This window comes from Osmia lignaria, chromosome 10 (assembly GCF_051020975.1).
Source record: "Osmia lignaria lignaria isolate PbOS001 chromosome 10, iyOsmLign1, whole genome shotgun sequence".
Taxonomy (NCBI): Eukaryota; Metazoa; Arthropoda; class Insecta; order Hymenoptera; family Megachilidae; genus Osmia; species Osmia lignaria.
In genome coordinates this window covers 11,161,781-11,188,595 of record NC_135041.1, presented here as the reverse complement: position 1 = coordinate 11,188,595, position 26,815 = coordinate 11,161,781, and the positions used below count along the sequence as shown (strand labels likewise).

General features: G+C 37.1%; 1 protein-coding gene across 1 annotated transcript; it reads right to left on the bottom strand.

Moving 5' to 3' along the window:
* Window positions 1-16: 16 nt before the first annotated feature.
* slow (epidermal growth factor-like protein slowdown) lies at window positions 17-25,304 on the bottom strand. Its single transcript, XM_034335749.2, has 9 exons — window positions 24,663-25,304; window positions 4,952-5,017; window positions 4,744-4,841; window positions 4,195-4,290; window positions 2,096-2,221; window positions 1,003-1,092; window positions 816-895; window positions 396-503; window positions 17-323 (listed from the first exon to the last, which is right to left on the bottom strand). The coding sequence occupies exons 1-9, from the start codon at window positions 25,145-25,147 to the stop codon at window positions 156-158; spliced, it is 1,317 nt and encodes a 438-aa protein (XP_034191640.1). The 5' UTR covers window positions 25,148-25,304; the 3' UTR covers window positions 17-155.
* Window positions 25,305-26,815: the final 1,511 nt, after the last annotated feature.

Genomic DNA, 26,815 nt, shown 5'->3' with positions numbered 1-26,815 from the left:
GGTTATTTAAGTTACAATTCTACTAAAAGTCTAACACATAAAAGCTATGAAGATGGCAGTGGTAGTATATCCTTTATAAAAAGTATTCGTACATAAATATTACATTTATGGGCAATGCCCTATGGATTTTGATATTTCCTTTTATTGTAGTGACATTAAAAGTTTAATGCGCCACCGTTTATCGGCATCGTTGCTCTACAACGTAGTCTCAAACGATTTTCCAATTCCATCACTCGATTCGTCAAATGTTGCATTTTCCTTGTCTCCAATTCGTACTCCCTCAGCTTATTTCGCATCTCGTATATTTCCTGTTGCATGTGGTGCTGCAAGGAATATTATTTTTAAGATAAATAATATTTATTATACCTTTTATTAAATTTACATCGAATACCCACCATATTTTCCACAGCTCTTTTCATTTCGTTTATACTGTCAACGACGGAAGCAACTTTGACGCTCATTTCTGTCGTATCTGTGTCTCTTTTTCTTCCTTTTGCAAATTGCTAAAAAAGAAATAGTAAATTTTATAAAATTACGACCCAAAGGAACTTAGGTTTTCTTCATAAGAAGCTAAATAACTTTAACAATAAAATTTGTTTACTAATTCCTTTGTGTTTTTTTTTTGCAATTTGTTATAAATAACAATGAACAAATGTTATATGAAGCAATGTAATTTTGAAGCTGAGTGATAGTTTAGAAGTTGAAGATAGAAGAAGAAAATCCCTTGGCGTGCTGTATTCGCATTTCAAGCGACCAACAAATGTATCTCTCCTTTACAAGTCAAATAACATACGGCAGAGCATTGTCCAACATACCTTTTCGAGCTTGGTCAGCCTTTTCAGGATAATCTCGTAGTCCTGATCGAGGTCATCGTCGGCCACCTCGTTTTCCGTATCTGCAGACAGAATTTGTTATTGCCACCTGTGCGCTAGATAGTTTTCGCCATTTACACGACATTCCTCTTGTAAGATAAAGATTGATTTAATTTATAATAGTACGAACCGTGGGAGGAAATAGATGGACGCTTGGTCGTTGTTGCTTCATGGAAATCAACCTCTAAATCTCGAGCCTCAAAAGCAGTGTCTTCAGTATCTGAAATAAAATATATGTATTAGAGGTGAAAGTAATGGAAACTGAGTAATGCTTGAAGGGAAAAACCGCTTCCGGTTTCTACATGGTCATCGCGTTCGAAAGATTTATATCGAGATTGTGATGCGAGATCTATATCTGATGAGATTGTGAGAATTATAGCTTAGATTAATAAATCCTAGGAGTACATAAACTCAGAATACTTAAACTTAAAAATACTAAACCCTGGAATATTTAAATTTAACAGTAGTAAAGTCCAGAATACTTAAATGCAACAATACTAAAGCCCAGACTACTTAAGTTTAAGAATACTGAAGCTTAAAATACTAAAACTCAGAATATTTAAATTTAGAAACACTAGAGCTAAGAATTCTTAAACTTAAAAATTCTAAAGCTTAGAACAATTAAACTTAGAATAGTAAGACAGGAATATTGAAGCTTAGAAGCTTATTGTTGGGTTATAATTATCCGCACTGATATATCTGGTCTCACCCTCTAATGGTTAAATCCAACTGACTCTAAATGGTCTTGACCTTATACCAACGCTGTTGAAATTCTCTGTCACGGACGAAGTTCATGCAAATGGTATCGAAGTTCAAGTTCAATGCGAATGGACGCGACGAAACGAGCTATCTGTTTATTCGGCAAACATAGCGTGGGTGTTGTTCCTCGTTGGAAAATCGAAAAACAGAGATTGTGACACGAATCACGGATACTGGAAGCCGTTCAAAAAGTTGTTGTTCACCGATGATGCTCTGTGTGGGGTTTCGTGAGCGGCATTCAAAGCTTGAATCACATCAAAAATGATACTCTAAATTTGGCTATTTTTAGTACTGAGAAATGCGAAAAACAGCTTATTGTTAGCATCATCGATCAACTGACAAAAGGAGTGCGTGTTCAAAATTGCTATTATTAATCTCCATAATTATACAAGGTTTATAACGAATTAATGTCCTGAATATCGTGTAGTGCCCTTGTTAAGAAGATTTTTACAACGGTAGCTCACCATTTTTTCGACAGGACTGGCCGTCTTTCTGCAATTGAAAACCGGGTCTGCAGTGACACTCGTAGGTTCCGGGTAGGTTTCTGCAGAGCTGATCGCAGGGCTTCTCTGTCACGCACTCGTCGACGTCTGTAACGTTGGTGGACAAGTTATGCTAATTCATGAAAAATTAATAGCATCAGCTTACCAGCTGCGACAGATCCATCGCGAAATACCCTTCAAGTTCCGGACAGAACCATTCGCGAATATTATATGTACATCATAAAGTAATGCTGATTTCCGTTGGTCCATTGAATTTATTCGAATGGCCACAAGGATTTTAATGAATAAATTACTTGGAAATTTAAATTAGTTATCAAGAGTTGAGGTGTTCGATTGAGGATAAGCAGGAAAGAGTGGGAGAGTAAGTGGTACCATTCGAAGTAACTTGTTTGGTGATTAAAGTAAATGATTGGGATATAAAGACAATTGAAAAACACGTTTTCATTGATGTTTTATTCTTTCAATTATAAAGAGTTTTTTCAAATGTGTATGTTAAGGGAGTAAGCTTTGTTTACTGAGATGATAAGCTTTTTATTACATGTATTTGAGTAGGTGATTCATAATTTAATTGCAGGGATCGGGAAATTATTTTATGCGACGATAATTTTGATGATGTGTTATAAAAGTTAAACAAAAGTAGGTAGAATTATAGCATTACAGATAATGACAGTTGGTGCACGATGTGCCATGTGTAATTTATTAATACTCGTACTTTCACTGCAATAACCCAAGCTTCCTTTATTGCGACCATAATACGAAACAGTGAGAAGATTAATATTAATGGGTGATTTCAAAATTCTGAACAGCAATGAACATGCTTTCTGCAATCAAGAAGCCATTCAAATCATATTATTAATCATAAACGTAGACGTATTAAACTGGTGTACTCAGAAAATTAACTCTCCTTTGAAATTTATGCCATTTAAAAGATTCGAACGCGCAGTATGTTTCCTGTATATTTTTAGAATGTGAACCTGTAATTGTGAAATCTACATTTTTAATAAAAGCTCTCTGCAGTGTTAAGGAAAACTGAGAATATTTATTAAAATTAAGTTGTAACATTTTGAGAGCTCTAATAAAAGCATTTCTTATAAAAATATAAATAATAATAGAACTGTTATAAATTTAATATTTCTGTTTTATATTTTTGTCATAATTATAAAAATTAATTCTAATTATAACTTTCTCAAGTTTTTATTAATTTAAATTTGACTTAAATACAAACCAATATGAATCGATGAAAATTACCATTTACGTAGGAAAGATAGAAAATCTAGTTATGCACTTGATGCAAAAAAGGCAGGAATGTCCTGAGGTCGTTCTTGCATCTAGCAGCACAATCACAACGCCAATAAAGCAGAATACTAATTCAGAAGCATGTCAGTAGCACACTAAAGTCATGATAAAATGCAGGAATGTGGCCCATGAAAGCTTCAAGGATTTCTCTGTAGGGAGTGTCGAAACCTTCCCTCTAGCAAAGGAGCTTTTTTTATTGGATCGAACCGCCACTGACACAGCTTACATCGCCCCAGTAATTAGAACGTCCGCATAGCTTAACGAAATCGCTCGTAAATCTATCGAAAGCAACCAGCTGCTGGACACCACAATACGTTCAAACGACTCGTGGTATTCGCGTAACTCTATCGAACACCGTATCGATCTGCGTCAATTTAATTACGACTAACGATCTTCGCTACGAAGACCTGCCTTTGGTTTAATCTATGATCCAAGAAGATTTTACGATTCAATCGTTCCCTGGTTTGTATCGTTATCTCTATAGAATAGTTTAACGTATTAAATTTATAATACGAATCACTGGTGACCTCTATAGAATTGAATAATTGAAAAAAAAGAATAATTGACTCAATGTTTAAAATTTTTAACTTAGCATCAGAAATTTCATTAACATGTTATACGAAATTTAATAAGAAGTGATCAGAAATTCAATATAATGTAAAGTGAAATGAAAAGGGTGCACCTGCAACGATGTTGTTCGTATACCGTTGATTAGCATTTGAAATGATAATTTAGAATTGATTTGCATTCGTGTTTGATATTACCTGTCTGGCACTGGTTGCCTGTAAATCCTTTGGGACACGTGCACCTGCCGGGGGAGGTGCATATTCCTCCGTTTAAGCATGGTGCTGGGCAGGTAGCTGAAAGGCAATTAAGTTAAGCTGCAGATTACATATCACGTATTACTAACCAGTAAATATTTTACATGGTGCGTTAAAGAATTCGACTTGATGTGTAATTGAAAATTTATTAAACTGTACATACCATAGATAATTGAACTAAAATCGAAAGAGGATAAGATTCACATATTTTTAACTCGGTGCCTGATTGTTTAAACGGTTTATAAATGAATAGGATAATCCGGTTCCTGGGGCTATCAAACCTTTAAGGGCCTCGTTGGTTATTAAAGTTTGCTCAAAAATTGAAATTTATTCTAAATAAAATAAAATTATATTTAATTGTAAAGAAAAGGGTAACAGTAAAAGGAGATTTATTTTAATAGTTTTTAACATAGTAAATGAAAGGGTTACAACGTGGCACCTTTAAACTTACCCTTAATTCGGCACTGATTGACGTAAAAATTTTTTACTTACGTTTGTTACATCCGAAGCTCAAATGGGTCGCCTGGGTCCATCCTGGGCAGCACAAGAAAACGGAAGTGTCAGCCTTAATATTAAAAATATTAAGATACCTAAAGATTAAATGAAAATGCAAAAATTTAATTTCGTAGCCTACTATGTCGAATACAGAAACTTAAGGAAATTTACAAATAAACACTATATTTTATACAGGGTTCTTTACCTAATTTGTCCGTTTTGATGATGATGAACTGTAGAGCTTGGAACCGATCTATTGCAAACGCGTCTTCTGCAACAGAAAAAGAATAAATTTGTGTATCGATGATACAAAACGACATATCTTCAATGGAACGATAAATAATATCAATATTTATCATGATATCGCATCCTCTTCGAAGCACATTTCGAGCCATGGAAACGCTATTGGCTTTACATCCATTATTAAGATTTATGCCGCTTCTAGCCATTGTCAAGCGGTGACAGGATGAAATTAAATTAATGAATCGATTGTTTTGATAGCGATCGGGACCAATCCGACACGGTACACGCCTTCATTTGCATCGTTCAATCGATATGGAAATGGAAATGGTTAAATACAAAGAGGCGAATTCCGAAGAGGGCGTTTAAGCTTCGGGATTCAATACGGTGCGTGTAACTCGCATTGCTCGATCTTAAAAAGGGACGCTTACTGTCAAGTTCTTTAAGGATTATACGACAGCTTTCGTTGCAGCTGATCTCCTTCGACAAGTTTTATTAACAGTATTGTTATTTGATTGATTCGATCGTAATCGTATCAGCTGAGCTGATCGATCAGCGCGTCGTTTGAAATTCGTTTCGTAATCGACTTTGAATAAATTCTCTACCTCACGCATTTTCGATTAATTATTCAGAGGATTCCAATAGAATTCATGTCCTTTCAAGGTAAATATTTAGAAAAAGGTATCATCTTTCGATCCTAATGATTTTTTAATTCGTTGTTAAAGTCGTCATACATAAATAATTTTCAAAATGTTGTAGTCGGCTGGCATTGTTTATTGAAAAATTATGAACAAAAGAAATTCAAATTATTAATAAAAAGATCATCCTGACTAGTACTTTCAGATTAGAATTACGATTTGTTTTAACATTCAAGCAATGAATGGTTAGCACTGACTGACGCAACTATCGAAAAGAAAAAAACATAAGAGAAAGGGTTAACATTCTAAACTCAGATCTAAGCAAACCCTATCATCATGGACCAAGATAATGATTTCTATTGAGCTAACACTTTTCTTATGATTACGATGTCCATTACAGAGATCGCTCTTCCCTGCGAAAGATCAAGTATTTCACGCAGAAATTACGCAAACGAGTTAGCGGACAAGGATTCAGCGCGCTTGTACGCGCAAAGGATCTCGCATAATTGGGCGACGAGAGGCAATCTCTTGAAACAACCTCGTCATCGTCGGGCCCGCGAGAAAATTGCATCTCGTTGTGTCGCTGTCATGTTCGTTGAAACGCGACACGACGTTTACTGTCGCAACACCGGGTCCTGTCCACGTGGTTTGCATCGCGAGACGTCGGATTTTCAAACTGCCGCGCCATTTTGATCGCGCGAAGAGGTGCCAGGAACGCCAGCGATGATCGTCGAACAAAGAGATACGATTTAAACGATTACAGATGACCCCATTGGCATGAATAAGTTACTTTCATCTACACCCTATTACAAATTACAGTACGTGTTTAATAATTCCCCTCCTTTGGGTCTCTAGGGATAGGTAGAATATTATCGAACGGAGAATTATCGAGCGTCAGTGCCATGCGTGCTTCACAGTTCTACTGTTGATGTGACACAACCTTTCAATCATTACTAACAGGGAATTAGCGAGCGCCTGCAGTATTAAAATGAGTAAAAAAAGCAAATATTTGTCAATTCTTAATTTAACCACTCTTAATTATTTTATTAATAGTGCTTTGGAAGAAAATCATTATATGTTGGGAGAAAAATTAGCATAGGAAGATGGAAATTATCTTCGATAATTTTATAGCGATTAAAATTTTTTTTTTCATAGTACTTGACTTTTTTTTAAATAATCTGGATAGAAAAATTTAAAATGCGATATTAAAAAGGACAAAAGACAAAAATCCTAGTTACGCTAATGGTTGGTCCACGACGAACAGTTGCCCAATTAAAACGCCACCCTCGGCCTGGCTTCGAGCGTATGTCATCGTTCATCCTCAACTTTCCTTCTCCCTGGACGTAATTTCTGCACGAAGAATGATGATGCACGCACTTCGGTTCCAGGTGCATTAATCCTTCGAGGAGGAAGCGATCTTTCGCTATGATGTTGTAGGAAGATGTATTCATAGAAGTCGTGGCTGCCCGGAGAAAGTGATTTTCATTTATAGAATGAGATATACTTGAGATGATTATCTGCACTTGTCAGTTCATTGATGTTCAAGAGGAGCTTTCGAATTTTTAGGCGCATAATAGAGAATTTTAACAAAATACTTCTTTTATGATCAGACTAAAAAAAGAAGAGTTTGTTCATTTTTTTCAGAGATTCCCACGGTCCTTGGATCCGGCAGGTGTACAAAATAAAACGAGGGTCTTTAACGACGTCAAGGTTGCTTGCAAAATCTGCCTGTTAAGGACGAGCCACATATTTGCCTATGGATTATCTGTGCCAGGAAGGATCAAAGGGATTAGCACGGCAGGTGATCCAGGTTAGCGAATCATGTAGATTCTGTGAGACAGGTAGACCGTCTGACATTATCTCATCCTGTTGAGCCCATTTCACGGATCGAAATTAACTTCAAACTTTGCTACTGTCGTAGACACTGTTTCCATAGAGATCAACATTTTTGATATGAAAACATATGTCAAATATAGAAAATTTTAAATAAATATAAGTTTCATTTATTCAGAAATTTTATTTAGGTTTGTCTATCGTTTAACATCTTTACCATTGATGTAATTAGTCTTCTATTTGGAGGGGGAGGGGGCTGAGCCCCTTAGAAATTTTGCAATATGGAATTTTGGAATTCCATATAGAATTTCTGAATTTTAGAATAATGAGGGGACCAATCCACATTTTGGGAAATGGGGCAGGCTCTCCGTGGTCCTTACCTATTTACGTTAATAATCTATACCGTTTAAAATATTATAATATTTAGAAAATTCTATTTTTCTATTTAGAAATTCTATTATTCAGTAATTTTGCAATTTAGAAATCTCTTATTTAGGAGATATTCCATTATTTAAAAAGTGTTTTTATTTACAATATTTTCTTATCCTTAATAAAGAAAAATAGTAATAAAATTTTTATTCTTTTCATTTGAATTTTTCACTCGATAAATTATAGCAATATACAAAGTACGTGAACAAGGTTTCGTTTACCTTTATCACGAGCCACGTTCGCAGGGCAATTTCAGTTTACAAAAAATGAATGTTTCCGCTGTCACGGAGCACACGCATCAAATCGTTCTCAGAGCGTATTCCACTCGCAGAAAAATCTCTTGAAACACGTCGGGACCGAGGTTCAGATACGGTTCGGGGGATATTCGCGTGGGAATACTGGTTCGGGTGCTTTGGTGCCCATACTGAACACTCCATGTTGATAACGTCCAACATGGTCGGTCCACGACATTGAACGAGGAAATCGAAGAAGTTGGACGTACTTTCGCGAACGATTTCAGAAAATAACTGGCAGCAAATGGACGATATAAAGGTTGTTTCCATTTACCCTTAATAAACTAGCTGCTGTTCTCTCTGGAAGCTATTAGAATAAATTGTGCCAATTTTGGCATTTATTAATGGCAATTTCAATTTTATCATAACATAAACAATATTCAAATAATTCCTTTTTTATACAAAGCAGCAAAAATAAAATGGATAAAACCTAACCGTTGAACAGCGAAACTTGGGTCAATCGTGACCCAACCTTACAAAGATATTAACACATTATCTACTAACCATGCACTATTACTTTATAATTAACAATAATTAAAAATTAAAAGGTGTAACCTTTCTTTTCAATTTCTTCTTAATTGAAGTACATCTAACTTTTATTATTTCAACTGACTTAACTTTGTAATAATCAAAAGGGTATTAATTGATTTTTCTTCAACAGCCGATAGTGTCGACAAGTCTATTAACAGGCTTCCAGTAGATAAAGTGTGAATCTAAAGTTGAATGTGTCATTTTTAAAGAAATGGTGTCAAATTTAGAAAATGAAAATGATATAATACGAAATTAAATTAAAATCGGGGGCTCTCTCCAGGGTCCGCCGTGCGAGGGTTAAAAAGAAAGTTGATAAAAGCAACCAATTACCGCGCGTAACGAAACGCGAGTTACTCAGCAGCTAGACAATCAAGATGATAAATCATTCCGTGTTATTTATGCAGGAAAGGTATCAGGAGATAGCGTACGCAATCAAAACCCGTTCACCTAGCGATACTACAAAGGTTTCAATTCAGCCAGAGCAACGAGTACACGGTGCCTAATACGTTCTAAGTACTTTCTCCATTGACTAACCGGTAAAGGGAAAAGATGGGGAAAATATACGAAGATGTCGCTGGTAATAAAATTACCGTCGATTAGCGATGTGGAGCGGGCGAAGGTAGGCTCGCGTGATACCGCTCGCAAGTTTCTCGAAGGTGATAAATTTTCAATGAATTACCGCATTGACTGCTCGCGTGTTTGCGACTCTCTTAAAGGTACTTCCGAAACCTTAACGGTGATCTCGCATGTTTTCCTCTTCCAGCAGCGGTCGAAGTGAATGCAGCATCGAGTTATCGTGACCATTCGTTATACCCTTGCCTCACTGACTATCTGTTGCTTGGCGGTGAGATTTTCTCGCCGATAGTTGAAAGACATTCCACGTTTCTCTGGGTCATCGATGAAAACGGAATTAAAAGCGTCGCGGATGATGAAAAATTCGTGTCTGTTTGGGGAGAGACGTTATCGTACAAATGCGAAACTACGACATGTTTATTATTGCAATGAATTAAAGACACGAGTGGATAAACGTGTTACCCCAAAAATTAATTATTTAGAGCAAAGTTAATTGCATTATATTTCTGCAATTGATGAATAATGTGTAAGTAAAAGTAAAATTATTTTGCCATTGTATTTGTTTTCATCCAAAATAAGATATTGTTTAAATTTTCATAAGAGAAAGTTATTATTTTCTTTGGAAAATTTAAAATTATCATAAGAGTAGAAAAAATATATTAGAAGAATATAATGCTACTTATGAGTATTAATATTTTCAATATGTTCAATTGTAAAATAGCACAAATTTATCAATCTACATTTTGAGACAAAATATTTCTTTGCCTCTCATAAAATCTTGATACGACTCTGCAGCGTACAGACTTACCTCACAATTAACAATTTCTCAAACTCATTAAAACTAATTAATGATAACACGTTTTATTGCACAATACAAAGGATGCAAGTCCACGGATAAATAAATAATATTTGACTATAAAAATGATCATCTGCTGCAATAATAATTCATAAAAATAGTCGCAAAACCAGTGTAGACGGGACACGTAGATTCGAGTGTAAAGCAAACGAGATTAACCGGTTAATGCGTTGGTTGAAGCACACAAAAACGTGAATAACACTTGGTGTACATTATCAGGACCGAAGTCAATATGTTCACCGCATTGGTATCAATTAATCTTGCATCCTCGATCGATTTCTAATTGAACCATAAATATTCAGCTTCGTTTAACTTGAGGATACTCGCGTCCAACATCCACACACGTGAATTCTTCATCCAAAGAAGCTGAACGTTGTACGTTATCGTCGTATACCGGTAAACCGTCGTCGAGCGTTGTTTCGATCGTTACAACACGGTTTGCACGCTCGTTGCAATGTCGCCAGGAGTAATAAACACCGACTCTTTATTGTCCGATCTCGTGAACCCTTGCTCCGCTGGTTCTTGTCTCGGTTCGTGACGGTAGCTAACGATAAAAAGACTTTCTTCGTGGTTTCCACCTCTCAACGAACCGATCACTCGTAAAATAGATCTTTAATGAGTCTACTTCAACGGGGTATAGGATCTGAATTTGTTAACTTTCAGTAACGTATTTGGATTATTAATATCTGAACAATTTGGACATTTGAAATGTATTAAATTAAAATCAAAAATTTCGATTCCCAGTACATATCTCAGGATTCCTGAAATTTGGAGAACTGTGTTTCGGGACGAACTTAATTCAACATGTTTGCGAATTGAAAATTATAATAAAAAAATTATCTAATTCACCTTGGGTCGACCAACAAGTCGAGTATCAAGTACCTAAAATTTTCGAAGTCTTGCATATCTATATTCTGGAGAACCGAGCCGACTCGATCAATTCCGAGCCGGCCAGACTCAACCCGACTCAAACAATTCCGAGTCGACCCAACCCGAGCCGAATAATTCCGGGCTAATCCGACCCGGCCCGAACAATTCCGAGTCGACCCAACCCGAGCCGAATAATTCCGGGCTGATCCGACCCGGCCCGAACAATTCCGAGTCGACCCGATCTGATATTTTCGAATTCTCGCACGCCTCTAACATTTATTCGAATAGTTAGAATATTAAAATAATTTCTTTATTCGAAGAAAAAATTTGCAAAATTGATTTAACTCTGAGCAAAAACCAGGTACAATAACTAGATAAAATGTGCCGCATCATTGGTTCACGTGTTAAAAAGATGAAATCACAAAGTCTGTAGAACACCACTTGATGATGGATCTAAAATTAAATCGGACTGAGCTGCGATTACGTGGATGATCGAAAGGAACGAGAGGCCGGTCTCGCGACCGATCAAAAACTTGTCCACAAAACACACAGAATGCGACGAGACGTCCTCGAGACGTTCGCACGAAGGAACAAAGAAACGGTTGGTTAAAGTGAAGTGGTACTCGTACTCGACCGGTGCAATTCGCGGGTTTGAAACTTTTCCAACCATCCGGCCGGTCATTGGCTACTGTTTCGAAGTGCGATGATTGATCAAGTACAGCAGAGAAATTTGCGACACCTCGAAACGCGTCTCGTTTACTCTGTCTAATGAAGTCCCGTCGACAAATCAATTAATCAAACAGAAATTTCGTCCTTGGAAAGTCTCTCGTGAATAGAAGGGTTCTCATTACCAGAATTTCATTTATAACTGCACACCTCGATAAACCTTTAAATTTCGATAGAAATTGAAATAAATATATTTGAGAACGAAATTATCAGGATTTAACCCTCAGATGGACGAGCTTGGTCTTTGAGAAAAAATGTAAACAGTTAAATCAGAATTTTTTCTAATGCTAAAGGGTGCATAAAGTTTTGAACACAGGTTTTAATTTTAGGAATTTATCCGTTCAAAAGTTATGCGTACGGAAAGGGGAGCTTTTTTAGCGTACTACTAAAAGTAACCTGTTTTTAAAGTGATTCGATGAAGGGGTAGACATCACGAAGCGAAGAAGCCACGTACTACATCATGAATGATCGTTGAAAACGCAAAGTCGTAACGAGAGAGTCATAACATTACTTCGTAGCTAGCTAAGAAAGCACCCCGTGAAGAACGGAGTTGCTTCACGGCATCCGTGCGTCCCGATTCATTTCTCGCGCGATTTTAATTGACGCCGTTGAATTACATCGCATTTGCATGCAGGACACGAGGCTTTCGTTCCGCGTCTATTGCTTTATTTTCTCGTCTCGCGCACGCCTCGAGTTGCACGCGTGTTCAAACACGAGAAGGGATGACGCGAACGGAACGCCCAGAATTATGACACTGCACACCCGATTAACCACCCAAGTGTATCAAGCAAATACATCTCCCCACTTCCGTGAACTTCTTCCTTCTCCGTGAAAAATAAACACGATCGATAGAAAATTATAACGCCCGAGAGAGAAAAAATATTCTACCGGCTTATAAATTTCGATAGAAGAAAATGTCGCAACGTCAGCGAAGCGTAACATGTTCCATGTAATCTCAAAGTAAATCAAATCGAATTAAATGTTATTTCCATTAGTAACATCGGTATATTTCAAATATGAGATGACGCTGTTGATTTCGACGAGGAAATTAAAATTCCGTTTCAGACACACTACGGACGTGTTTACATCTCGACGATAAGCTTACTTGGAAAGAGCACGTTAAACGAAAAATTAAACATATAAAACTAGTTAAAAAACAGTTACACTGGCTGATCTCATGAAAATCTAAACTTAGCACAAATAACAAGACTCTAATGCATAAATGCTATTATAATAAATAGCAGCCAAATCACACATACACAAAAATGCAAAGCGAACAGGCTGTAATCCTCCACAGGATTTTGGAAGAATTTTAGTACGTCAGAAATGACGACATTCGCAAGACTAAATATTTTTTCAGTACAAGAAGAAATCGAGCAACTCTCCAAAAACCACAATGGCATAAAAAGAAGACTTAAGATAAAACACTTTTTAGACTTAATTTAACTCTTACAACGTAATCTATAACAAATAATTTAAAATACTCATATTATACAAACACATATGCGACTACTGTAAGCTTGTTTCTAAAAGTAATGAAAGCCGCATGATATCAATTTATTACATAACTATTTGTTAATATTATATAGACAATAGGTGCAAATAAATATAGAAAATTAAAAGAAAAGAGGAACTGTTTACATATTGGCGGAACGTAAAAGCCTCGAGGAACGTAATCAGAAAATAATTTCCCTCTGATGTACACATGTGGCCGAAATATTCTTAACAGCCTCTCATCCTCTTTGCTGCACTCCCGTCACTCGGCTGGCTGACGATATTTTTTCGCGTTAACTACGCGCTGCCACGTTGCATAGCGATGGTTTATCATAAAAGTGAAGGAGTTATTTTTGAGGATGACAAATGGGTTCAGTAACCCTCTGTTGAGTATTTTTCACCGAGCCTCCGTCATTCGCTCCTTGCCGGTCCGCTCTTCGCAAGCTCCCAAAGAAAAGAAGAAATCTTTTTATCAAGGCTGAAGAGTTTTAAGGATATTGAACGCGCGGCTCGTTAGCGACGTAGTTTCGCCAGCCACTTCCTTTTCCTTCACCCTCGATCCGTCAGCTAAACAATCCGACGCGCTGACTCCCGTTGTATATACTAAAGAGAATTTGCGAAACGTCAACGTTCGCCTCTCTTCCAAACACATCTTGCGAGATTCGTCAGCTTTTCTTGGAATTGTTTATAAATATGTCCCGATCGCATGTTTCGATCCTCCTTAGAATAACAGCTGGTAATTGACGTTGAAGATGGCAATGTAGCAACTTTGATTGGACACGTTAAACGATTATGGTTGCAATAAAAATTGAACATGGTTTTTAAGGAAAAATATAAATTGAGACATTGGAGACGTTTGAATATATTTTTGGTAAATATTTAGACAAAAATCCCACTATTTGATCTCAATGAATTTTCAATATGTTATCAAGGTTGAAAATGTTATATAGCGGTCGTTGTTTATTAAGAAATTAAAAAATAATTAGGTTAATGACCTTAACAACATGTATTAAAAAATCATCGACATTGAAGGGTGTTTTAAATATTCAGCAATTGGATGATAGTTCATTAGGATAACGACCATTCAAGTTTTCGATCCATTTTATACAGGAATAGTATAAGAATTTGTTATATTATTTTCTAAGATGTTCTATATGTAATAAATTAGGATCTATCATCGGAAGTATATAAATGATCTTGTTTCTAAGAAGAAGGATTTAAAATATCCTTACCATATAGAATTATTCTGATCAGGGAATCTCCTGCTGTTTTTTAACGATCGTTGCAGCTGATTTTTCGCATCGATGGTGAATAAGGGATACTGCAACAGAAGCCGCGGGCAAATAGCGCGAACCTGCGAAGCTTCCAAATTACAAAATTGCTTGATGACGGGTTACCGGTTCCCAGAGAAGTAATTACGCGCCTACACAGTGCCAATAACTGCCTCGCCGCTGCTTATTATTTTCCACGATGCATCTCCATCGTTTTACGTGATTTTACCGCCTTACAGCTGATATTGTCACGAAGATAACCTCGTCTCTTTGCACCTTTCGCTTCTTTTACTCTTGTCGAAAACGCTTTAAGCGCGACGATGCTGTCAAATTTAATTAAACTGCTCTTCAATTTCTGAGAGTCAATATCCTTCGACGCTTTAAAAATATTTGGCATTAAAGTATTTATCTTGAGAAATATTATTTAACGTGGTGATTCGTTGTTTGCATTAACAATAAACCTTGTTTGCGTTAAGAATGTTAATGAAAAATTCATAGTCATTTTCGTCAAACTTTCAGCTTCAAATTGATATAATTAACTTTATTATTACGGTTTTCATTTATGGGTAATTGTGTAATTAATATATCGTGTTTGTAACAATGAAAGCTGCACGAACACGTCGAATGACGTCACGTTTTCTTATGGCATGAGTTATCATCTTATCCTTTCAAGCTGGTGCAGTGATATATCGTTCTCTACACGTGGAATATGGTAACCTTGCCCTATGATGTATTTCCTTGGACCGTACAATGCTACTACTTTTGTATCATTGTTACAATGTTGAATCCAGATATCTCTATCGTTCGCTGGAAATGTATCCCAGGATATATTTCATCCGTTCTTAATTTCAATTTGTCATTTCATCAAGTGATATTTCATATAAACCAAACTATACATTAACTGCTTTCCATCGAATAATATTATAAAATAATCTAAAAATAATATTAGGGACAAAAATTAATTTAGTAAATTAAAACCTAAAGTTAAACATATAATTTTTAAACGAAGAGCTTTTATATATTAGAATAACTTTTAAAGAAACAATGTAAAATTTAAAAAATGAAGATAATATGAAATAGAAAATTAAATTAAAAGTGTATGACTCTCTCCATGGTCCGCCATCCAAGAGTTTTTAAACATTATCCCGCGCTTCTGTGAATTGGAAAATTTTTGGATAAATTTTTAATTAAAATAAGAAAAGATACTTAAGATTGTATTAAAGAAAATAGCCATTTTGAAGATTCTAAACGAAAATCAGCAGCACGTGTTGGATAGCAAGGAATACAGTTTGTGCACCGGCCGGGAAGAAGGACGGCAACAGTAAAGTTAGCCTGTTGCCCCGTTTAAATCCATTAGCGATGATTCTTTCGCGGTAGCTCGGGCTAGCGAGAGGTGAGGAGGTCAAAACCGCGGGCAGGAATAGTGGGCGGAGAAGGCGCGAGCAGCAGGTAGACGCAAGAGTTGCTGGAAGTATTGTGTGTTCGTTGGCCCTCAGGTGGTCGAACCGGATAGTGTTCCACCGTAAATGGTGTTGCGAATAAAAAAGCACCTTGAGCAAAGCTTCGGTGGCGCGGCAAGAATTCGTAGCCCCGTAAGGTCGCCTGCCCGATGATCTTCTTGAAAATTCCGTCGATCCGGCTTTATGGTCGGGCGTAAATGGACTTATCGTTGCCAAGTGTTCGAACCATGCGGTATCGATCCCGCGATACACCGCTATTGCTTCGCGTTCCTGCGATTGCTTGAATAATTCATGGCAATTCCGTTTTCTTTTACTTCCACCAGCCAGCGCAATAACGCGGAGACATTAAATGATAATTCCGTGCCGTGCCTGACAATTTTCGATCATCCTTGCTTCGCGGAAATTGATAGGCCAGTTGTTTTAACGGTGACTCTTATTTTGACCAGTTGCATTGTTGCGTTACAAATGAAGGGGCATCGAGTCTATTCTGACCCAGATCCACGGAACCGTATATCGCGATACTTCGATTAAGATTAGATACTCCAAATTTTTAAATGATGTACTTCAACATGTTTGGTGTATTTAACCCTCGGACAGAGGACCGGAGAGAGAGCCCTAATTTTAATTTGATTTTGCATCTCACATTATCCCTATTTTCTTACATTATTCCTTTAACAGTTATTCTTCCAATATTGTATAAAAGTCTAAAAATTATACATTTAACTTTAGGTTAATATCCTAATATCCTATCGATTGATTCAGAACCCGCTGTTCGAAGATTAAGCAGTAAAAATTTGAAATGATTTGGTATATTGAAAGATATACAAAGGAACAGTTGAAAATTTAAAAAAGAAAAATGGAAATAAATGTAAAATTAAATGTAACCCTTTCAGTAAGATAAGGTAAAGTTTAGAGAGCAGAAGCAATCTTATGCAGCATCCTAATACCACGATCTTTGAACTAATTTAAACTATTCGAACGACACCTATCTTTGGTCAGAGCCTATCCGTAGGTTCAGCGAGTTGAATGGCCGACGCTGTTATGTTTATCCCTGTACAGTACACGCTAACAGAAACGTAAAGAAAGTAAAAGGAGGGCCCGACAGAACGTACGTGCAAAAGACGTGCTCTATTTGCGTCCATGGAATGTCATTTTACGTTCGTTGTTCCTTCTTTCTGCTTGTTTTGCGTCCAGTCGCAACACGAAACCTTCCCTCCAGGCATTGAAGGATCTTGCAGTGTTCCATTAACAGGAATGACTGAATCGCCGGAGGATTTTCTGAAGATCGAGATATACTAAAGAATCTTTCGAATATAATTATTGAAAATTAAAGTATAGTGATCTAATCATTGACGTCACTAGGATTTTGGAAGGAATGGGCCATAAATTTTCAAAAATTTGGAAATTTGGAAATTCTAAGATTTTGCAATTGTGGAATTCTAAAATTTTCCAATTGTAGGGTTCTGAGATTCTGGAATTTAAGAATGGTGAGGGGGCCAATTCACATTTTGAGGCGAAGAGTAAGGGTAGAGGACACCTTGTTTCCTATTTAGTTACGTGAGTGGGTCTAATATTTAAAAATTCTCATATTTCGATATTTTAATATTGTCAAAATTGAACTACGAAGATCTAACACCTACTTTCAGCAATTAACGTCAAATCTTTCATTCAAACTCTGACGAGATACGAAGCGCGAAATCGATAAGAACAACGTATATTGTGCATGCTACGACCTTGATTTAAATTTGTTCTCAAATGGTCCGTGCTAAAAGAAGACGTTGTTGCTGTCGGAGAGAATGCCACGCAGCAACTTCCTCGAGATTGGAAGCCGGATCGCTGAAGGAGCGGTATTTGACATTTCGCCCAAAGCCAAACGAGGCGTTACCCCTTGAAGTTTCCCGTCAAATAAAAAAGAAAATCGAATATCCCTTGCTCCTCTTCGCACGATTCTAGATTCAATCTACAAAAAGAAGCAATAGAAGAAAAAGAGATCAAAACCCTTCTGCCATTTTTGGAGTCATTTTATTTTATATATGTTAACGAGTTGTTTTTCACTGCTGGGATCAATATTCTCACGAGAACTCGGCAGTCACGTTGGCCTGTAATTGAACATGAATTATGTGCGAAGTGTGACGGAGTGCAAGTGTTCCAATTTAAGTCCTGCGTGTGACACGAAAGTTTTGGCAGTTAAACTGGGCGATTTCGTACTGGAGGCTTTATAATCTTGATTGCAATTCAATTTTTATAAGCAACGTTCAATCATTTATCCTATGCAATATTAATTAAAATCTATTAATTTTCATTTTTACTATTGTGCAAAAATATTTTGACATCGTAGTATAATTTCAAAAATTTTTGAATATTTTTCTAAACATACAGATGCATATGGTAATCAATTTTATGATTTCATATTCTCTGGAAAATCGAAATGATTTATGAAAGGATCCAATATCTTGCTTCTTCTCGTAAAACCAAAAATTTAGTACCTTTAGCTTTCTCGTGATGCATAAAATAAAAATGATGCGGAGGAACGTTTTTTGAGCTTGCTATAAATTATTAGTAATACGTGTGACATTTATGAGATTTAGAGGGGATATACGAAATTCTGAACAGCTGACTGGATACGTGTGTCAAGGTACAGAGGCTGACCATTTGGTACGGTTCACATATTTGTTTGTATAGTCATGGTTCAATAACCATTTCAACTATTAATCTCTTTGTCAAGAAAGTATCTGCGGCGAGAGTGACCACGCTGATAGCGGTATAACGATTATGAAACTTCAAAAGATACGGATATGCATGACAAATGCGAATTGCCGGACGTTAATGGTATTGGGTTCGTTTGAATTATCTTTTGCCATTAAAGGACAATGGTAAAAGTTGGTCAATTTTTTTGATAAAGAGTGAAATTCCTTTACAAGATCCAATTCATATCTCATAATTTTAAGATTTATCATGCAAAATTCTTCGACATATTAGGGTGAGCAGGAAATAGGCTTCTCGGAAAAATATGGTCCTAGTCATGCTAGTGGGTGTTAAAAAGCCTATTAATAGCTTTCCGCTAAATAAAGCGTTAACTTCATCAATTTGCAATAAAACACTGAATAAATGTATACATCTCCATATTCACAGCAATAATAACAGCTCGTTGTCACAAAACGCTGGGAAAGAAGGTTTTCGAAACGTGTCACTGTTTTTCCGTCACGCTGGAAAATGGTAACTGCATTGATGCAGAAGAACGGTCTCGATTCGAGCGCTGAAACAAATGGTGCCGTGTTGTCCAACAACAACGTGGACGTAACAGCTGCGTCTATTTCCTCGAACCATTCGTCAATCGATCAATCGGTGCACCCAATAGCGACGCAAAGGGAGACGTATACTAGACAATGTAAACGACCACGCGCGAACCATTCTGAGATGTGACATTGCAGGATTATTATCTAGAGTACATGGGACCGTTCATACATTCATTATTCATGTTACTTCTTATCGTCGTCCATTGATCAGTCAAGTAAAACACATAACAACAGCTATATGTAATAATTTTATAAATTGGTACCATTTTGCAGAAGATGTACTGTCATTCAACGTTCAAAGGACATTAATTATTAAATAAAGTAATGTATCATTGAAAAAGAAATTTCGGTTCTGAATAATCAATCAGATGATTGTTTATTGAAAAATGGTCATAAGTAAAATAAGGGAGACATTCTGAGTACCATTAATATTTTAATAATAATCTACAATGCTTCTGTATCAGTGAGATAGCAAATTTCTAATTGAAATTTACAGCTTTGTTTTTCATATTTTTCTGCAACAAATAGATTGCAAGGTAATTGAATAAACCTCGCTTAAACCATTGACTTAGGTTGGGTTTGTCGACTCCTTTACGACACTCGGCAGATCAATCCGTTCGACCTCGAATTCCGCTTCTGCATTTCGAAACGAGCTTTCGTATTTCGTCCGGCCCGTTGAATCGCACTTTAAGTGTCATTACCATTGCATCAATAAAAGTTCCTCTTCCCAATCATTTCGAATCGGTCGTTCGTCGACGAGAGCTATATCCCGAATGGAAATTTAAATTCTAGTTCGAAGCAAGAGGTGCTAGAGGTCAAAATTGAAATTTCAAGATGACGACTTAATGGCACGTATTTCGATCTACGGAGGAGCAAAAGAGGATGAGCAAGGGATTTATGAGAATTTTTCTTCGCAACCTCGTAATCTGGGTAACTCGATCGGAGAACGAGGGAACGAATACAAAAGAATAGAATGGAGAAATGGGGAACAGTAGATGCGAGGTAAATTATCGCGTTCAAGCTAAATAGTAACGAGGGATCTCGCTGGTGCGCTCTTTTTAAATGTCCATGCTAGAAGACCTTTGTTTCTCGCGGACAAAGGTGGCCGCGTTCTCGTACGAACGATGCATCGCGCTGCGTGAACGCCTACGGCCCTTCGCCTTGACCGGCGCTCATTAGAACGATGTAAACGTTGTTACGAAATAATTTGTATTCGCAAATGGAGGAAGAAATCATTGAGGAATCAATTTTCTTCCAATTTAATATTGCTGTGCGTGTTAACATAGAAAATGATTGATCTCATCGAAGCATGTTGTACATATAGAAGTCAGCATCCTTTTGAAGAAAAAGAACTTCCGATGGGTGGGAATATGTAAGTACTTTCTTGAAGATGAACCATAGTAGGGAAGTCTGGTCATAAATAATTTTCTCAGCAGTTAAATAAGGGAAATTATAATTAAGTCAAATTAATTAAACCAAATAGCCTTCAAATTAAATGAATAATACAGGTTTGGTGAAGAGCAAAAAGGTGTTAATTGGAAATGTCCTTTGCGGTCAGAAATTGCTCAGTTGCTAATGTAGAATGAAAAACTTATTACCAATAAAAGATTTTAAAAAAAAGAAAAAACGATTTTAAACCCCACCCCTTTCTTCTATTGAATATTTTATTTTTGAAGTCACGTTGATATAACAAAAACCGGAAAAAAATATTTGGAAAAAATAGAAACACACACAAAACTAAATTTCGTTCACTGCTTAGGCTGACAAAGTTGCACCGGCAGCTCTGGTGCACAGCCAACACTAAATCACTTTCTCGCTGACCTGAAAAGCAACGCTAGGGACCAGCCCCGCTAAATCACCGGCCACGAAGCGCGTTCTCTACGCTCGATTAACCGCCCGTTAATTCACCGAAAAGTCAAGCTCCATAGCACCATAAAGTGCCATCATTGGCGCAACGTTTACGACGTTAATGACCGCGTTACCGACATTCGAATCAACCTTTCACTCTCGCGTTTCTCACGGCTACGAGGAAATACGAAATCAATCGATCGCTAGCAGATTTTCGATCGCCAATGATTATCGACACGATTGCCTCTAGCGTAACATTGAATAACAGACGATGAACTTTTCTTGTGGAATCAATTACTTTTTATAATGATAACAATAATATTACTTCATTCTTTATTCAAGTAAATAGCGATTCAATCAATTTACAATTTAGAATTTTACACTAGTGAATATCTACTTTTCACTACAATGGGCATTTCAAAAAGGGAATAAAAAATTCATGTGAAAAGAAGTAAAAAATTCCTATGTCATTTTAGATGTAAATGATTGAAGACTAGTCAATACCAAATTGTAAATTAATCCCTTCGTTATTTGTTCCAATGAAACTCCAGCCATTTTTTATTTTGAATATCAACGCAATATTGTAATATTTAATAAACTTTAAGCTTTAAATTGGTATACCATAAGTGTTACTTCGCGACACTTTTATCTCATCAAATCAAGTCAAACTTCCTACTTTTCGAATCAGCAACAATCTAATATCTATCAAGTTTTAATTACAGGTTTACGATTATTACTCAACAGACAGCGCAGTGAAAGCTTTAGAATCGAAATTTTCCTCGAGAACATCAAAATGCAAAATAATCAAATTAATTAACGAGTTTTAGTTACAGGTTTGCGATTATTACTCAACCACGGCGAAAGCTTTAAGGCGAGCCGAAGTGGAACCGCAACCGTCGCGCACCAACAATCCCAATAATTGCACGTGACAGAGGAACGCGTTACGCGCGAGATAATTAATCGATCGATTAATTAAGCGGCAAAAGCCGCGCCGATCCTACTGACGGAAGGTTTAATCTGTAGTGGCCGCGTTCATTTCAAGTGTGCAACGTCTGGGGAACACGCCTCGCGATTTCTTGCAGGTGAATGACAAATAATGAAATAATGTTTGTATACAGTATATATGGTTTAAATATACATGTATTGTTAATTTTTTTAACTATTGAAAATGGGAAATAATGTTTCATATGAACGTTGAATTGACGACCTTACAGCAAGAGGGATGCAGCTCCATTTTTAAAAGCTGGCAGTTAGCAAAAATGGAGCTGCACCCCTTTAGCTGCAAAATTCTTAATTTTGGTAAAAATATAACGTTTTATTTTATAGGACTGAAATAGACGATTATTCAAAGGAACAAGTGTTTTCTGAATCCTGAAATTCTGTGTAAACTCCAGTTTTGAAAATAATTGAAGTACGTGCCTGAAGTACGTAAGGGCGGTGACGAGATAAGTTTGATAAAGGAAACTACGGGAGTCCGATGAAAGTACATAATCTTGTTTAGGAAGTTATCCTGGGATTGATAAAACAGGGAATTTATACGCTTAGGTAGAAGACAAGGGATTATTCAAATTTCTATAAAAACCGGGAAAATATTTCCTAAATTCTTCTGCAACTTTGTACAAAATTCAAGTTTAGATCGCCAGAAATAATAAGAAGGATCTCTGGAGGTATGAATCACTCTTTTCTTTTAAAACAAGGATTATCCGTGTGTTTTTAACTTCAGCGCGAGTTATTTTTTAAAAAGGTAGCAATAAATTCAAGCAATCTCGTACCCTTGGCTGGAAGTTGAGCAGCTGGAAAATATTTATCTCGGTTTCCTTTTGCTGTATCGTAATGTATGATTCCAGTTTATCATTGTATGCACGAGATACCAGCTTCACTATCTTTTTCGTTACTTTCTGTGTAAAACACTTTTTTAAATACAGATTATACGATTGTGAACACATTTCCCAACAACGAGTACTTTTTCTTATCATATTTTCCATAATGGTATCAGTCAGTTCTTTAACCCAAGATTGTCAATATAAAAAAGAAATCAAACAAAACTAAAATTATAGCCATTAAATTTTTATAGACAAGCTAAATCATTTAAACCCGAGTATTTATTTTTCTTTTTAAATCTTTTGAACATTTGACTCAAAGAACGATTATATATTAAAATAGAGCCTCTAATAAGTTATCGATAAGCATCTCAAAATTTTTTCATATTTTTTGAAACTCAAGAGCAGTAAAAAAAATTAATCGCGGATATAAAAATCCCAAGTTATCCATGGAGGATTAAATATTATCGCTGTCACGAGTAGATATAACAAATAAAATTATCAAGAAGTAACTTGAAAATAAAATTGCAAATCTTTGGTTCAAGAGTTGGAGAAAATTGACAGATCAAAAAATGATTACAGAAACCATTAATCATCGTACCGTAGAATAATTCTCTAACGACTCGTCGTCTCGTTTAAACGAGTGAGTTGCGCTTTACCTGACAGATCGTAAAGTTTTTCGCTCGAATTTAGTTTCAATTCTCCTTGTGCGTTCTCTGCACGATAGGGACACCCACGATAGTGGCTGGGCAGAAGCGTTCCATTTTATGCAGAAAGGTGGGTGAAGTTGGTATCTCGAGCAGGAAGTAGGTGGATGGCTCGAGAAATTGATCTCCTTCGATTGTTGAACGTTGCTGAGAAATTTACTGTGAAGTTATACGTGGCCTTTGTTCTTTGTAACACAATGTCTCAACATTTTATTGCGCAATTTAGCGAAATATGCTTTCTGAACTCTTTGGTACTTGGTGGAAGCACAATTTGACTAAAGATTTAGTATCAATATATTTTGAGGTTTTAGTATCATACTGCTGTTTCTTTTGACATTATTATCCAGTAAACCGTTTTAACCCTTGAACAGCGGAGCCTGGGTCAGTCGTGACCCAAATGTACGAAACTTATTCAAGGATATTCATATATGAGAAGAGTTTCATGTATCAGAAAAATAGTTTTTAAAAGAAAAGTGTAAAATTTAAAAAAATGAGAATGGTTCTCTCCATGGTCCACCATCTGAGGGTTGATACCATTATTATCCTTTTGTAATCATATTTATGCTCTTAACCACCTTAACCATATCAGGATACTATTTTTGTATATTTGTTTATTTTTAAATTTCATTTTAAAAGTTCATTTTAAATGTAATTTACTTCATACAGTAAATTATAAATCTAGTTTTACTTCAAATTTCATTTTAAAAGTAAAATAGATAATTAGTTTTTCATCAGGAACTTTTATAATTAACTTAGCACAGTTTCCTAAACTAAACCAATATAACGTTGAACATAATATATCGTTTATAAATAATACTTTGCACGTACGAACGACGAGGGCGTTTCTAACAATGAATATAACGATACGCCTTAACCATTGCTGATGGATTTTTGTTGAGCATTTTGCGCGTATGAATGAAACGTAAATGCACTGAACTCACAATCCGACAAAATACGTACCAAACTTAAGACATTTAAAATAAGAATAAATGTTCTGAAATGTAAACACTGCTACGTAGTGTATCACTTACCCAGGATGATGCCTGGTGTAGGTAGACGGAGTCGTAGTGAGATGCGGGTAGCTCTGCGTAATAGTTTCCCTCGGCTGATGACGATGACTGTTATGATAACCGGCATAAGCGATCGCTCTGGTGCCACCGTATTCGGCCACTGCAACCGTGCTGAGTTTCTCCGGTTTCGTGGTTCCGGATCGTTGCTGATGGACCCGTTGCTCCACGTGATGTCTGGACCCGACACTTTGCGGCGCGATCGTCGATGTAAATCTTTCCGGAAAGAGATGCTGCTGAGAACTTCTCGAATCACGATCGTGCCGAATACGAGACAATTTCTCGTGGAACCAGATCGGCCAGATTAGTCTGTGACTCGAAGAGTCGTAGCGATCCGAACCGGACGAATGTTCGATCGAGACGATCTCGATCGGCAAAACAAGCAACGAGCACGTGAAGAAGATTTTCTGTACGAAAGCCATCGTTGGAACGATTTTCTCTGACGACATCTGTGACCAGCCGCGACGAACGATTACATTCTCAATGATTTTGACCGGAACGATTTTTCAACCGCGGCCCTCCACTGAATACGCCGAGCGGGCTCGATGGACATCCGGTGCGAAATCGTTCGAAAGCAACCGAGAGCACTACTGAACGAGACACACCGAGTAGGCTCCACGTGCTTGAACAGCTCGCACCAACCCCACCATTCTCTTTCTTTCTTTCTTTATCCCTTTCTACTCTCCTCGTTTCCTCCTTTTAGCCCCTCATCCTCTCTCTCTCAACGATCTCGTTCCTCTCTTGTCCACTCTCGGGAGAGTTGTTCCTTTTCTCCGTTCCCCTTCGTCCATTCCGCTTCTACCTGTCTGCTCTCCTGATACAACGCCAACCGCTCGGCTAACCACCTACATATCCTTGCACGCGTTCGACGAGAAGGTTCAGCAGATGTAGGGACGCGATGATCGTTCCTGGGATAGATGGGACGTATCGAAACTCGAACGGTATTATCGTGGTACCATTTTTAATTCGTTCCTATGGAGAGATTAAAATTCCCTAAAAATTCTGAAATAATTTAAATTTTCAAATAGCTTCGTCTACGTTGCTTAGAATCGGCCTCGAACTTGCAAGTTGCAACTCAGCTAGAAGTTTCTCTATTTACGAGCAACGGACGTGCCTGCAGAGTGCAACAGCGGCCCAGAGGTGTCATGGTTTCGAGACGAATGTAGGTCGTGAGTCATGCATTCCCGTAGAAAACATTCTGGCTGGTTGGAAATCATGGGGCGAAGAAAAGCGATCCGCAGATGCAGCTCGGTGCAACTGGCGCATAAAGCCGATCGATTTTGCATCCGGATAATAAAGGAACTGAAAGTAAGCGTGTGGTCCGTGCTCGCACTCGCAGTCACGTTTACACGCGCAATTACGCCGCGGTAATGAATAGATGGCTGATAGTGTGCCAGCACATTGGGACAATGCCTGTGGCGATGCTCGTAATTACCAGTGATTTAATGTCGAGCCTCGTGAAGTATTGTCTGTCCGTCGATCTTTTACCTGTTAGACTCCCTCACCTGTTTCTGGGAACCTACATCCACGTTTCAATAGCGTAGCTTCGATGTTTCTGTAATGCGATGTTGTTTAACCCCTTTGTTCCGAATGGTACACATTAGGGATGAGCGGGTACCCGTATGTGTCGAAATAGTCGGCTTACCCGAGTGTTCGTATGGCTTGCATACCCGCCCGAACTCGTCCAATTTTACCCGATCCGGCCCGACCCAAATCTCGTAGTTTTATCCGACCCGAGTCCAAAATTCGGGTACCCGTACACCCCTAATATATAGATCTGTATCATCAATGTTCTAAACTATATAAAATTAAAATAAAAGCGTTGTAACATACTTGTTCACCCACCCTCCATAAATAATTCTATTTTTATAATAAACATCTCTAAATTGACATCAAAGACTGATGCAGTTCGCAAAAAAGACAAATGTGATTTAGATGTTTATTTTTTTGCAACTTAATGATGTAAAAGCTTTTTCTTGTATAGAAGAGAACGCATCCCATGAAATCACCATTTATTTATGGAACTTATTCGTCTGTATGAAACGTTTAATCATGTATCAATCTTTCAAATTTGACATAATCGTATAATAAGTTAATAGCTGAATCGTGTTCATAAT

Excerpts from the sequence above, each read along its gene's own strand:
- slow (XM_034335749.2), bottom strand. The coding sequence starts at position 25,147 with ATGTCGTCAGAGAAAATCGTTCCAACGATGGCTTTCGTACAGAAAATC. Across the intron at positions 5,018-24,662 it reads TACACCAGGCATCATCCTGG|AAGACGCGTTTGCAATAGAT; the intron begins GTAAGTGATACA and ends TTTCTGTTGCAG. Across the intron at positions 4,842-4,951 it reads CATCAAAACGGACAAATTAG|GTATCTTAATATTTTTAATA; the intron begins GTAAAGAACCCT and ends TTTAATCTTTAG.